The sequence below is a fragment of the Camellia sinensis genome, chromosome 2 (genome assembly GCF_055761805.1).
Source record: "Camellia sinensis isolate YWXY chromosome 2, ASM5576180v1, whole genome shotgun sequence".
NCBI classification, from domain to species: domain Eukaryota; kingdom Viridiplantae; phylum Streptophyta; class Magnoliopsida; order Ericales; family Theaceae; genus Camellia; species Camellia sinensis.
Genome location: NC_138962.1, coordinates 176,896,369 through 176,911,613, shown reverse-complemented (window position 1 = coordinate 176,911,613; position 15,245 = coordinate 176,896,369). Strand labels below are relative to the sequence as shown.

General features: G+C 35.6%; 1 protein-coding gene across 1 annotated transcript; it reads left to right on the top strand.

Moving 5' to 3' along the window:
- Positions 1-11,373: 11,373 nt before the first annotated feature.
- Positions 11,374-13,590, top strand: LOC145819254 (uncharacterized). The gene is made up of 4 exons (XM_082913220.1): positions 11,374-11,907; positions 12,419-12,470; positions 12,572-12,637; positions 12,836-13,590. Exons 1-4 carry the CDS (start codon positions 11,374-11,376, stop codon positions 13,588-13,590), a joined length of 1,407 nt encoding a protein of 468 aa, XP_082769346.1.
- Positions 13,591-15,245: the final 1,655 nt, after the last annotated feature.

The window sequence follows — 15,245 nt, the reverse complement described above, 5'->3', positions numbered from 1 at the left end:
TTTTTTTTTTTTTTGATGTGATGATTCTATGGTGGTAATATTTGTTTATTGTTATGAAAATATTAAAGGATGAATGGATGTCAAATTAATATAGGTTGTGGTGATTAATATTCAATTGCTTAAAAAATTAATTCAATTTTTATACGCATTTACGCCTGCTTAGTTGTAACTTTTAAAAGTGTCAATGAAAATAACATATAAGTGGCATTTTGTAGTAGTGATAGTAGTTTTGCAAAGTGTCACTAAAATAAGTCTCAAAGTCACTTATATCCATTTAATGGCACAAATGAATTGGATTTAGTGGCATTTATATCAATTGTAAGATAACAAATGTCATTAAAAATCCATGTAGTGGCATTTTTTAAATTACAAGTCTTCTTTAATGGCACTTGATAGCATCACGAATAGTGTCTACCATGACATTAAAGTGTCACTGAAAGTGTGTAGCCTTGATGGTGTAATGGCACTTAGAAATGTCACTAACTCTTTTTTTAATGGTGCTTGATAGTGTCACAAATAATATCTATCATGACATCAAAATGTCATTGAAAGTTTTTAGCCATGATGGTGTAGTGGCACTTGCAAATATCTACCGTGGTACTAATATCTACCATGACACCGGTAGAAATGACACTTGTTCAAAATGCCACAAGACTAAAAAATGTCATTAGAAGAATAGTTTTGTGGCACTTTCAAATGTCACTAAACTAAGAAAATGTTGTCGTGCATACCTCAGTCGAAAATAATATTTTTCTTCGACTACAAAGATAAAATTCTTTTACTAAACTTCTTTTTCATTTTTAGTTTTGTACTTAGCATGGTTTTAAAATTAAGTTATTGTTTATAAGTTATTTAATATAATAATATTTAATTTTATCTTATACATATGCTTAGGTTTGGCATCCCCTAAAAAAGTCAAAAAGTCACTATCGTATTTAAGTCATATCATCTTATTTAAGTCACATCACCTCTTTATCACATCACTTGAAACCCAACTCATATTTCATAAAAAGTTAAAAAGTGTACTTATTTAGAACATTCCAAACAACAATGTCACTTGTATTTTGGATTTAACAAACTAAACCATTTAATCAATTTTTGTATTATTTCAAATTAAAAATAAATATTTTTTTACAAACGTATTAAACCATACCCATACCCGTACTCGTACCTTACTTTTTTAAGATTTTACAATGTCAATGTACTCATATCATACCAATACAAGTGCTCATACCTATACTTGTGCTTCATAACTCTCATATTATCTTGAGTTGATTCTAGAGAAACTTATTAAGCCGAAAATTTCTTGACTACTCCATGTGTGTGTGCGTGTGCAATTGTAACTAATTTATTATCTAAATTAATTTCAATAGAATTGATAGACTAATAGTAATTTCAAAATTGAGTGGGAAATTTTTTTCAAAATTCAATAAGTAACCGGTACGGGTACAACATGTTTGTCGAAGTATCCACAATTCATAGTCTCAAGATAATTCTAAATGAGGACTTTTATATTTTTTTTATTTTTTTTGCAAAGTATATATTATTTAAAATTTAATTTTTTCATTATTGAGATAAAAAAATATTTATTAAATATTTAAATTTAAATTTTTTTTTTATTTGGGGGGCAAATTGATTTTTAAGGTATAGTTTGGGAGGTAAAATGACTCTAAATGAACTTTAATGTCACGTCAGCACATTCCATCCAATTGTAAACGAAATGTGACAATAGGAGTTAAATGGATCAATTTGTTGAAAGTTTAGGTACTAAATTGAAATAAATCGAAGTATGAGGGTCAAATTGAAAAATGCGTGATAATTTGAGGGGCAAAATGATATTTCCTCACAATTTTGTTTACAATTTTTAAAAGAGATTTTTATTGATAAGTCCAATTTAGAAGTGTTTTAACCCAAAAAGTCCATGAAGGAATTTTTTAACCCATTTAGTCCCATGTATGTATAGCTTTATTCCATAAAGTCCATTTTCTTGATTTACACTATTTTCTTAGACACTTATGCCCTTATATTTAATTTTAATACCCTTATAAATATTTTTTCAACGATTAGCAATTTAATGATGCGAACATTTATATTTTAAAATTCACATTTGTAGGAATGTAAATTGGCCCGTAGGCGGCCCGAAACCCGCCCGCGAGCCAGGGCGGGCCCGGCCCGTTGACAATGTGAATATTCACATTGACATGTTAAAATTCACATTAATAGGAGTGTAAAATTGGCCCCCGTCCCGTGGCGGCGCAAAACCCGCCTGCGGCCCATGGGCGGGCCCGGTCCGGCCCGTTAACAATGTGAATCTTCACATTGACATGTTAACATTCACATTGATAAGAGTATAAAATTGGGCCGCGGCCCATGGGCGGCCAAAAGCCCGCCCGCAGCCTGGGGCGAGCTCGGCCCGGCCCGTTGACAATGTGAATATTCACATTGACATGTTAACATTCACATTGATAGGAGTGTAAAATTAGCCCGCGCCTCGTAGTTGCCCGAAACCCGCCCACGGCCCGCGGGCGGGCCCGGCCCGGCCTGTTGACAATGTGAATGTTCACATTGACATGTTAACATTCACATTGATAAGAGTATAAAACTAGACAGCAGCCCAGGGCGGGCCCGGCCCGGCCCGTTGACAATGTGAATATTCACATTGACATGTTAACATTCACATTAATAGGAATGTAAAATTGGCCCCCGTCCCGTGGCGGCGCGAAACCCGCCCGAGGCCCATGGGCGGCCCGGGGCGGGCCCGGTCCGGCCTGTTACAATGTGAATATTCACATTGACATGTTAACATTCACACTGATAAGAGTATAAAATTGTTCCGCGGCCCATGGACGGCCAAAAGCCCATCCGCCGCCCGGGGCGGGCCCGGCCCGGCCCGTTGACAATGTGAATATTCACATTGACATGTTAACATTCACATTGATAAGAGTGTAAAATTGGCCCGCAGCTCGTGGGCGGCCCGAAGCCCGACCGCAGCTCGAGGCGGGCTTGGCCCGACTCGTGACAATGTGAATATTCACATTGACATGTTAACATGCACATTGATAAAAGTGTAAAATTAGCTAGCACCCCGTGGCTGCCCGAAACCCGTCCACGGCCCGTGGACGGCCCGGGGCGAGCCCGGCCCGGCCTGTTGACAATGTGAATATTCACATTGACATGTTAACATTCACATTGATAAGAGTGTATAATTGGCCCGTGACCCGTGGGCAGCCCGAAGCCCGACCTCGGGCCATGACGGGCCCGGCCCGTTGGCAATGTGAATATTCACATTGACATGTTAACATTCACATTGATAGGAGTGTAAAATTGGCCCGCAGCCCGTGGGCGGCCCGAAGCCCGATCGCATCCGACCCGTGACAATGTGAATATTCACATTGACATGTTAACATTAACATTGATAGAAGTGTAAAACTTGTCCGCTGCCTGAAGCTCTCCCGCGGCCCGGGGTAGGCCCGGACCCGAACCCGGGCCACCTCGGGCCGCCCATGGGATGCGAGTCAATTTTACACTCTTATCAATGTGAATGTTAACATGTCAACGTGAATATTCACATTGTCAACAGGCCGGGCCAGGTCCGCCTCGGGCCGCCCACGGGCTGTGGGCGTGTTTCGGGCAACCACAGGGCACAGGCTAATGTTGCACTCTTATCAATGTGAATGTTAACATGTCAATGTGAATATTCACGTTGTCAACGGGCTGGGCCCGCGTCGGCCCGGGGCCAGGCTTCGGGCTGCCCACGGGTCACGGGCTAATTTTACACTCTTATCAATGTTAATGTTAATATGTCAATGTGAATATTCACATTGTCAACGAGCCGGGCCGGGCCCGCCCTGGGCAGCGGGTGGGCTTCGGGCCACCCACGGGCCACTGGCCAATTTTACACTCCTATCAATGTGAATGTTAATATGTCAATGTGAATATTCACATTGTCAACGGGCTGGACCGGGCTCACCCCGGGCCGCCCATGAGACGCGAGTCAATTTTACACTTTTATCAATGTGAATGTTAATATGTCAATGTGAATATTCACATTGTCAACAGGCCGGGTCGGGCCCGCCCCGGGCCGCCCACGGGCCGTGGGCTAGTTTCGGGCAGCCACGAGGCGCGGGCTAATTTTATACTCTTATCAATATGAATGTTAACATGTTAATGTGAATATTTGCATTATCAACGGGTCGGGCCGAGCCCGCCCAGGGCAGCCCACGAGCCGCAGGCGGGTTTCGGGCCGGCCACAGGCCGCGGGCTAATTTTACACTCCTATCAATGTGAATATTAACATGTCAATGTAAATATTCACATTGTCAACGGGCCGGGCCAGGCCCGCCCCGTCCCGGGCCCAGGCCCGGGCTTCGGGCTGCCCACGGGTCATGGGCCAATTTTACACTCTTGTCAATGTTAATGTTAATGTTAATATGTCAATGTGAATATTCATATTGTAAACGGGCCGGCCTGGGCCCGTCCCGGGCGACAGACTAGTTTCGGCCCGCCTACGGGCCGCAGGCCAATTTTACACTCCTATCAATGTGAATGTTAACTTGTCAATGTGAATATTCATATTATCAACGGGCCGGGTCGGGCCTATTTTTTTGGCTTGTGGGCCGGCCCGGCCCGACTCGAATTTTTCCGGGCACCCACGAGGATCGACATGAGCCGGGCTCCTACACATTGACGATATAAACATTTATATTGACAGTGTGAACATTCACATTAAGGGTATTTTAGTAATTATGTCGCCCATAGGACTTATTGAAACATAAGAAAATAATGTGAACTAAATGGAACATAAGTAGATGAAAAGGGTATTTTGGTCTTCTTATCTCAAATTGGACCTAATGGAATAGTGAAAAAGAATATGGGTTGGATGGAATAAAGCTCTTAGAAAATGAATTTATCAAAAAAGCTCCCTTTTTAAAAAACAAGAACAAAAATAATTCATAATTTTTAAAATTATAAATACAAATGTTACAAAACACAAACATTTAAATATAAACTTACCGCTCTAAACATATTTTTTTTCTCTAAAACTTGAGAGAGTAAAGATTGGCAATGAAGCTCGAACTGGGCTGATTGCCACTACTCGCACCCGTGTTTTTTTAAGGGGCATATTCATTAATTTTACTTCATCTATTTATATTTTATTTATTTTAAATTATTTTCTTATATTTCAATAAATTCTATAGATGATATAGTTATAAAAATATTTCTAATTATAATAAGATAAAATGCGCATTAATATATTGACTGTGTAAATGTTGCATGATGTGAACATTCACATTGTCAAATTTATTTAATGTGAATGTTCACATCACCAAATTACTAAGGGTTCAAAAAATATTTATAGGGGTAAAACTGTTCATAAAATATCTTAAATATGAAAATTTGGATTTAGTAGATTAAATGTCCAAAATAATAGAAGTTATTAGAATATAAAAATATTTTATGGATTAATTAGGCTACAAGTACTTAAAAAAATATTTTCTAATAAATTCTCATTTTTTTAAAATTTGTTTTCATTGCAAATGCCAAACAATAATAGCAACTATCATGTGCTTTATTTTCAAATTACTTCTAGTTTCTTTGTTAATTTGTTTTTAGGCTTTTAATTTGTCGTGCAACGTTAGGGTTTTTATTTATTTATTGTGAACTTAGGTCTTGTTGAGTTTGATGCTAGGGATTGTTTAAGAAATATAGACACGAATATGGAATACAATGATTTCAAAAAAATAGGAATATAGATATAGCGGGAATACTGCAATAAAATATTTTTTTTATGTAGATTAATATTATGAATAATGCTTGGGACCCCCTTTTGGGGGTCACCCCCTCACCCCCTTTGCCACGTGGCGGGTGGTGATTGGAGGAGCAGGAAAAAAAAGAAAAAGAAAAAGAAAGTGTAACCAATGAGAGAGAGAGGGGGTCAAAGGGGGTGGGGGGAAAAGGGGGGATGAATCATTGTTGTAATATTATATCTACAATTAATCAAAATTAATAATATTTTGATATTTAATATATATATATATATATATACTTTTAAATTAATACTTATTTTATTTTAACTTTTGTATGAATGATCTATTAAGTATATAAATGTAAGCAAAAATAAATAAATGTCCAAATCAAGGCACTAAAGACAGGAGACCCCAAAAAGGAGTAATTACCAACTAGTCCCATTAAGCAAACTTAAATACCATTAAGTCTTATTGACTTTTTGAATGCACTAATAAGTCTTGTCCTCAAATTACCTATCAAGTTTTCTCATCTTATATTCTCTATCTTTCTTTCTCCACCATTTTTCTAAAAGGTTTACACTACCATTATCTACTACCACTACCACTGTCACTGTCCACACTCGTCACTACTGCCATCATTTACCCACCACCACCGCAGTCGTCATCATCCATCCACCACTATCACCACCGTCATCGTCGTCCACCCACTACTTCGATCGTTGCATATCTACCACCATCGTCGCAAATCTACACTTTACCATCATTGATCTACATTCCATCGTCGCCGATCTTCACAATCATTATACCATTCACCTCCTTTGTTTCAGATCCAGATTTATTCAATGATAAATTTATCAATCTCTCTCTCTCTCTCTCTCTCTCTCTCTCTCTCTCTCTCTCTGTATATGTGGAAAAGGATGGTGGGTTCTTATAAATAAGTGAGTGAATATGAGTAAGGATAGTGGATATTAATGAATAAATTTATAACGATAAATTTATCAGTAAGAACTTGTAGGTAAACAAGTCTAGTTAATAGGACTGGCCTGTAAGTGTCCCCCAAAAAACTAGTTATTGTATATCTGACATTGTTGAATATAGAAATTAGAGTACATAGAATCTCTTTATTTTTAGTATTATGTATATAATCTATGATTGTGTCAATCACTAATTTAGTATTATTTCCTTATTTATATCATTTCCTAAATTGTCTCATGAATCTATTATATATACATGGCCTCTACCTCATTCATGAAAAATCTAAATAATTCTTTTCAATCTTTTTGGTATCAGAGCTAGGTTAAGTGCCTAGTAAATTTGTTTCACCAGCGAGCAGCAGCCTTGCCTTGGCCGCCTGCTAGACCTCAACCCATTCTATGGCCCTATTTTCTTTCAGTATCACTTTATGGTGATCTCTTTCTCTATCCACTAGTTTATTCATATCCCAAATATCTCTATCATATTTTTTTTTACTCGCAATCTATTTTTTTGTGTGTTTCTATTTCATTTTGTCTTTTCATCTATTTTAACCTCAAATAGGTTTCTATATTCAAACCTATTTGAGTTTGAGGGGAGTATTAGACCTATATCAAGGTGAGCATGGTGATATATCATGTGAACCACCTAAGCAGCCCTCTCTGATGCACAACCTAAGTCGCCTCTTTGGCGCACCACCTAAGTCGTCCCCTTAGCGCACTTTCTAATAAGCCGCCCCTTGGCGTACTCATTTATTTGTTGCCATCATCGTTTAGCACCACGTCATAAGTTATGTGTGTGCCACACTTGCTGGTTCAACATCTAGTTAGTCTCTACGACGGTTTGACATGACCCCTTAAACTGTCTCGACATTGATTCCAGTTAGTTCATATAAGGGTCTGGCATGACCCCGTAAACTGTCCCAACATTGATTTTGGTCAGTTCCTACAACGGTCCGGCATGACCCCTTAAAGTTGCCTCGACATTGATTCTAGTCAGTTTCTTCTAAGGCAGTTCAGTCCCTATTTTTTCTCCCTTTCTGAGTGTGGTGTTGATTAAGTACTTTTTTGGCCTTTCTTATTTAGTGGACTACCATATTTGTTCGGTAGCATGTATTTGGACTAACCGTTGAGTTTTTTCCGACTTCTTCCAGTCATCCATCTGCAAACTGCGATTGTTGAATATCTTCACACCAGCTTGAGGGGGAGTGTTGAATATAGAAATTAGAGTACATAGAATTTATTTATTTTTAGTATAATGTATATAATCTGTGATTGTGTCAATCACTAATTTAGTATTGTTTCCTTATTTATATCTTTTCCTAAATTATATCATGAATCTATTATGCATACATGGTCTCTACCTCATTTATGGGAAAGCTAAATAATTATTTTCATTCTTTTGACATGTCCTTAGAGTGTCCCTTGATAAGAAAATTAAAATTAATTAAATAAAGGGACACACCACGTGGCATGACCCATACTTGTGCCTGCTGTATCTTCGTGTCCGACATGGCTAAAACACTTATTTTGAAGTATCGGTGTGTTAGTAAAATTTTTGTTAGGCTTAGATCGATAGAGCCTTAACTAAAATTTTACCAAACAACACAATGACCAAACAATTGTATTGAGATTCTCTGCCTTGAAAGTTCAAGGACTTCCTTGGAGTAAAAATAATGGCAATACACATAAGAAAAAGAAAAAGAAATAATATGAAGATGATAATTTAAATGATTGAATAAACAATCAAATTACAAGTAAAGCACATTAAGACCACTTTTATCTAAGTTTGAACTACTCCTATATAGATTACATCTAATCCTAGGATAGAAAAGAAATGGAAATCAAGTCATGTATTGTTTTGTTAGTGATCTTTACAATAAAGCCATCAATGGCAATTTATACAAAGAAATGTAAGAAAAAAATTCTATTAACCATTATCTAACTACCTATATAACTTTCACCTTCTTACATTGCCACTTGTCCTTCATCCATTGAATCATCAAAACTTGACTTAATTTCTCTTAACTTCTAAGATTCTCCTGCATAATAATAATAATAATAGCATTATTTGGCATAAAGTAAATAAGTCTACTTATTTAGATAAGTGCACTTATTTGGGTCACATTATTTCTCTACTTTTTTACATATTTTTTATAAAAAGTAAAAAAGTATACTTATTTAAATCATCCCAAATAACCCCAAAAAAATTTAAACCTAGTCATAATCAATAGAAATTTTATTTATGGTGCAAACACAGTGCTTCATAGAAGACTGTTAAGTTGAACTTAGAGTTGGTTTGGAGATGACATTTGTGTGACTTTTTGATTTTTTGATTTTTTTTTTTTTTTGGGATTAAAAAAGCTGACGTGGTTGAAAAGTTGCTAAAAAATAATTTTTGTGAATAAAAAAGTTGATGTAATATATGATCAGTGGCGAAGTTAGGAATTCAAGGCAAATGGGACACATATTACTCACAATGTTGAAAAAAAATCACAATAAGCAACAACGCTATATTGTTAAATGCACTTTAGCTTTTGTGCTTTATTTTATGTACGATTTACCCTCTTAAAATTTGAATATGAGTATATAATCTCTTATGTATGACATTTGTTTCACATTTGTTATTAATTGGGATGGAATGTTTAACGTACACTTTAGTTCACAAATCCTAAGGCGATTACGTGGTTATTTTCAAATAAGATGAGGGTCTACATATGAACAAAAACACAGGAGATAAAGTGAAATTTACCCTATAAAATTTTATAAATTTTTTGAAAATATTTAAATATATTTTTATTCATAATTTTTATGAAATTATAAATATAAAATTAACAAAAACATAAATTGATTACAATGGATTCTCGAGGTTTGACTGATAATGCATTCCATTACAATTTAGTGGAATAACCCATCAGTAGGGCAACAAAAATTATTTATAAAAAAAATTTAAAAAATTATAATTATTAATATTTATAATACTTTTATTTATTTATAAATATTTTACACTGACATAGTCTCGGTGTAATTTCCCCGACAATTTACTAGTATCTACAAGGGTGAGAAATTAATTGCAGATAGAAAAGGATTGATAGACATGGCAAACATCAATTTCAACATCTAATTGAAGGAAAGTGTTTGGGTGGCTTTATTTATTTCAAGAATTTAATGAGAGATTTAGAAAGAAAAAAGAACGGTGAAATGTGAATAATATATATATATATATATATATATATATATTTCACTTTATTTCATATATATTGTCCTTTTTCTTTTCTAAATTTCTCCTTAAATTTATGAACTAAACATAGTTTTAAGAGTTGGACACAATATCCATAATTCACAAAATTATATAAGTTGAATATAAATTCATGTAAGTCTATTCATAAAAGTTTTGAAATTCATAAAATCACTTAAGTTTTCATAAACTTACATAAGTGATCTTATAAAAATACAAAAAAGTTAAACACAAATTCACTTAAGTCTATTTATAAAAATTTTAAAATTCACAAAATCATATAAATTTTCACAAATTTACATAAGTTATCTTACAAAATATATAACTCAAAATACAAAATTACATAATATAAATATAACTTTTCAAAATTAAAAAAAATAATAATAAACTAATTGGTTCATAAGAAAACTCTTAAGGTTAAATGGACCAACATTTTTCCATATGAAATTTATGAGTAAAATTTTCCAATAATAATTATAAAAAAGTGAGAATCATTATAAATTTTAATAATTAAAATTAGAACATTTTAATTAATATAGGATTAATTTACACTGACACCATGTAAGTGTAATTGTCCTAAAAGTGATAGAGTTATCTGATTTTCAATCAAGTAGAACTCTTAGATGCGTATTGCATATCTTATGTATGTATTTTTTTATGGAAAAATTACTATGTAGTCTTGTATAGGGAATTTATTTTCCTTTTAATCCCAATATATTTTTAATAGATTAATAGGTCCACAATGTTTTAAGTTTTATACCCAGAGGTCCTGTTTTTTATTTTCGTATTTTATAAATGACTGTATTACCCTTTGTTTTGAGATCTATATATACGTGGAAAATCAAATTTTTGCTTCGTTTAAAAAAGAAAATCAAATCTTCGGTTCTGCGATCTCAATTTCTCTTCGTTAGGGTGATCTGATTGTGCTGTGAGGTGGATCTGGTTGTGCGATCTGAATCTCTGTGTACAGGCGATCTCTGTGTACGTTCTCTTTCTCTCTCTCTCTCTCTCTCTCTCTCTCTCTCTGTGTATCTGGTTTGTATCTATAGATACATATATGTATGCATATATAGATAAGCAAATTTGCGTGATGTCTGGATTTTGTTTGGCAATGTTGCTTTTGTTCTTTGTTTTGTGATAAATTTTGTTTGTTTGATACTTATTTATTTAATTTTTGTATGTGATATAGTGTAATGATTTTGATTTGGTTGATTTTGTTTGTTGTATAGTGTAATATGTTTTGAATTTGTAGTTTGGAATTGTAAATTCTGGTGTTTTGATACTGATATGTTGTAAGTGTATAATTTTACAGTTTGGAATTGTGAATTGTCCACTGTTGGTACTGATATGTCGTAACTGTATAATGTTGCAGTTTGGAATCTGTGAACAATTGTTTGGTGGTTTCTGATTTTGTAGTATGGATGGGTGTTTCATGTTAATGTACAAATATAGTAATTCTTGTACTGCTATTAAGATTAGTGAGGGATGTAGTTATCATGAAGTTGTTGAGAAAATATGTGCGAAGTTCAAGGAGTTGAGTGTTGGTAATTTTTGTTTGTTTTTCTCTATTCCTGAATATTCTAATTGTATTGTTGAATGTGATGATGATTTGGGAAATATGCTGTCAATGGTAGGTGATAGTGGTTGTCATGTTGTTGATGTTGTTGTGGGTGATAAGAGAATTGTGGAGGTTGATGATGGTAATTCTTGTAGGATTGATTCTGTAATTTGTGAGAGTTCTTTGGTTAATGATTGTGATGATTTTGGTGGTTTGTTGCCTAGTTTTTATCCAGAACCAGAGAGAGTTTTGTTGTCTGCTAGTTGGAAGGGGATTATACATAGTGTTGGTCAAGAATTTGAAGGTGGAGTGCCGGCGTTCCGGATTGCATTGGCTAAGTATGCAGTTGAGTGTGGTTTTGCAGTGAATTATTTGAAGAACGATGCAACAAGAGTAACTGCTGAATATATGATGAAGTCGTCTATAGGTTGTAAATGGTTTGTGCATGGAAGGGTGTTAATGAATTTCGGTATTTTTTTTTATAATTAAGTTGGATAATGTGCATACTTGTGGGGTTGTCGCTCGTAGATCTTGTAGCAAAATGGTTTGTTCTAGTCTTGTGTCTGATATTGTGCAAAATGATATTAGTGATAATCCGTTGACTCGTCCTATTGAAGTTAAAAAAAAGTTGAAGAAGCAATATGATATAGATGTTTCTTATCGGGTTGCATGGTTAGGAGTTGATAAGGCAAGAGGTGGGTTGTTTGGTGATTTTGCAACTTCTTTTGACCAACTTCGATGGTACCTTGAGACGGCTATGAGAACGAATCTGGGAAGTATGTTTGAATTAGATGTGGATGAAAGTAGTGAGTGTTTTCGAAGGTTGTTTGTGGCATTTCATGGATGTTTGTATGGCTTTCAATTTTGTTGTCTGTTGTTGTTTGTTGATGGTACATTCTTGAAGGGGCGTTACAAGGGGCATTTGCTTGCAGCAACATCAAAGGATGGTAATCAAGGTATGTATTTATTTGCAGTTAGTATAGGTTTTGGTTTGTCAGTGTGTTATTGTATTGTGAGTCTGCTAATTTGTTGCAGTTTCATGTTATTTTGTTTGCAGGTCTGTTTCTTTTGGCTTTTGCGATTGTTGATGCTAAAAATCAAGATAATTGGATGTGGTTCTTAAGTCAGTTGTTAAAGGGTGTTGGTTCAGGCCGGAGATTGACCTTTGTGTCGGACCGTCAACATGGATTGCTAGACGCTCTTTCAGTGGTTTTTCCCAATGCACATCATGCATATTGCTTGAATCATTTGAAGAGAAATTTGATTGACAAATTGGTGGGACTTCGTACTAACTATAAGCTGAGTTTGATGAAAATATTAGTTAAATGTGCTTATGCGCCAACGGTTGCTTCTTTTCAACATTATATGGAGAAATTAAGGCGTATTGCTGGGAATGGTAGAGTTGATAGTATGTTGGATGGTTTGCAAAATAATAAGTGGGCGAATGCATTTTTTAGAGGGAAACGATATGGTGAGATGTCATCTAATGCTGCCGAGTCTTACAATAATTGGATTGGTGAGGCCCGTGAATTGCCTATTACTTGTATGGTTAATATGATTAGGGTTCAAATCATGATTCAATTGTCGAATAGAAGAGCTGAATCTAAAAGATGGACTATGAAATTGTGTCCAGTTATGGAAAAAAAGTTGGTGGACTCTTTGAAGGTAGCTAAGTCTTGGGATGTGATTGTTGCTAGTGATACTGTGCTTGAGGTTCATTCTTCTATTTCTTTTTATGTCGATATTGGTAGACAGACTTATTCTTGCCATGAATGGCAATTGAATGGTTTTCTTTGTTATCATGCTGTGTATGCTTTGCGTAGTAGTGGTAGAGATGTGTATGATTTCATTGATCCATTTTTTCATGTAGATTGTTTTAGAGAGTCATACAAGGAATCTGTTTATCCAGTGCCTTCAAGTGAGAGATTTGACTTTGATGGTGCCAGTAGTTCGATTATCAAACCTCCTATAACAAAGAAGCAGCTCGGGCGGAACAAGAAGAAGAGGATACCTTCTAGGGGTGAGAATGTAAAGCAAATCAAGTGTGGGAGGTGCTTGAAATATGGGAATCTGTAATAACCCTCACCCCTGTTTACCGATAAACTACTGATTTCTGCTAAATTGAGACTGATTATGATTGGTAATTGAACTGATTGAAATACCGACTAACTGAAATCTGAAACTGATTGATTGACTGTATCTGTTTAAATACATTGTCTATCTATTGACTGTTTGATTATCTGTTCATGTTTTTATGTTTAACTGTGAATTGAAGACCTTATCGGCGGCCGAACCAGAAATTGATTGATGTTTCATGATCATTAGAATTTATATGATTTTATGGTATATTTATCTGAAATGTGATTTAGTACGATTAAATTAGATTAGAATAAGTTAAATTGCATAGGTTAGACTAATTACCTTAATGCCACTTAAGTGGCCCACTACCTAAACCTTTTTGAACTCACTACATTAGAAACAACACAATTTCATCAGCCATTTCCCTTGTCATTGCCGACTAGAGAGAGAGAGAGTAAGAGGAAAAGAGCGATTCAACTTGATTCATCTTGTTTTGCTTGTAAATTGGGAAGATTGGGGGACCTTGTGATCAATTGAGCTTCTAGACTTGTATTTGAGGACCTAGGTAAGGAATTTATCCTCTTAATTGTGCCTTTAAGTTGATTCTTGCATGGTTCTTGCCAAATTGAAGAGCTAAGTCATGAATTAGTTCTAGCATGTTGAGTTGTAGCTCTAATCTTGCATGCATGTGTACATTGAAGAGTTTTGAGGTTGTAAGTTCATCATTCCTCACATGCATGTTCATCTTTTGATCATAAACCATGAATTCACCACGTTTTTGAAGAAATTGGCTCATTAGAGCAAGTGTTGGAAGCTTTGAATTGGTTAAATTCATGCATGTTTGTATGTTCATCTTGTTCATGAAAATTTGGTTTGAAATTGGATTTAATTGACTCACCTTTGGGCCTTGATCTTACAAATTGAGCTTTGAAACATGTTGTACTTTGAGTTTAGATATGTTTTCCAGAAATTGGGCCCAAGAGGTCGAGTTTTGAGTTACTAAGATTGAGTTTTGAGCTTGGGACTCAAATCTGGATTTTCCAGATTTTGGTCTCCCGCTCGAGCGGGGGAAGTTGCGCTCGAGCAGGGAATTCGAGCTCCCAGCACTTTGCACTGTTTTGCAGTCTGCTCGAGCAGGGTAATTGGCGCTCGAGCAGGACCTTGTGTCTTACGCTCGAGCGGCAATCGAGCGTGATTTTCACTTATCCAGCACTTTTGCCCTGTTTTGCAGAACGCTCGAGCGGGAAAGTATACGCTCGAGCGGATTCCTTTGTCTGCATTTATGCTCGAGCGGGGAAATCCATGCTCGAGCGGGACCTCTATTTTCTGAAAATTCTGAAAATGTTTTAAAGTGCATCTTTGCAACCTCATCTCATTCTAGGCATTCTTAAGCCTAGTTTAAGGCATCTTAATGAGGATATAGATGTAGAACCACACCAAGACAAATTAGGGATTAAATTATTATTTTCCCAACTGTATAGCTTAGTGTGTGTTCAATTTGTAACTGTGTAGGGTTGGCATCTGGGGACGCGCTCTAGCTAACTGTAGCCCAGAACTCTGTAAGTAACAATTGTGTAAAGATATGTTCAAATGTGACTGTTTAAACTGAACTGTTTCTGAACTGATACTGTTTACTGATTGAATGTATGTCC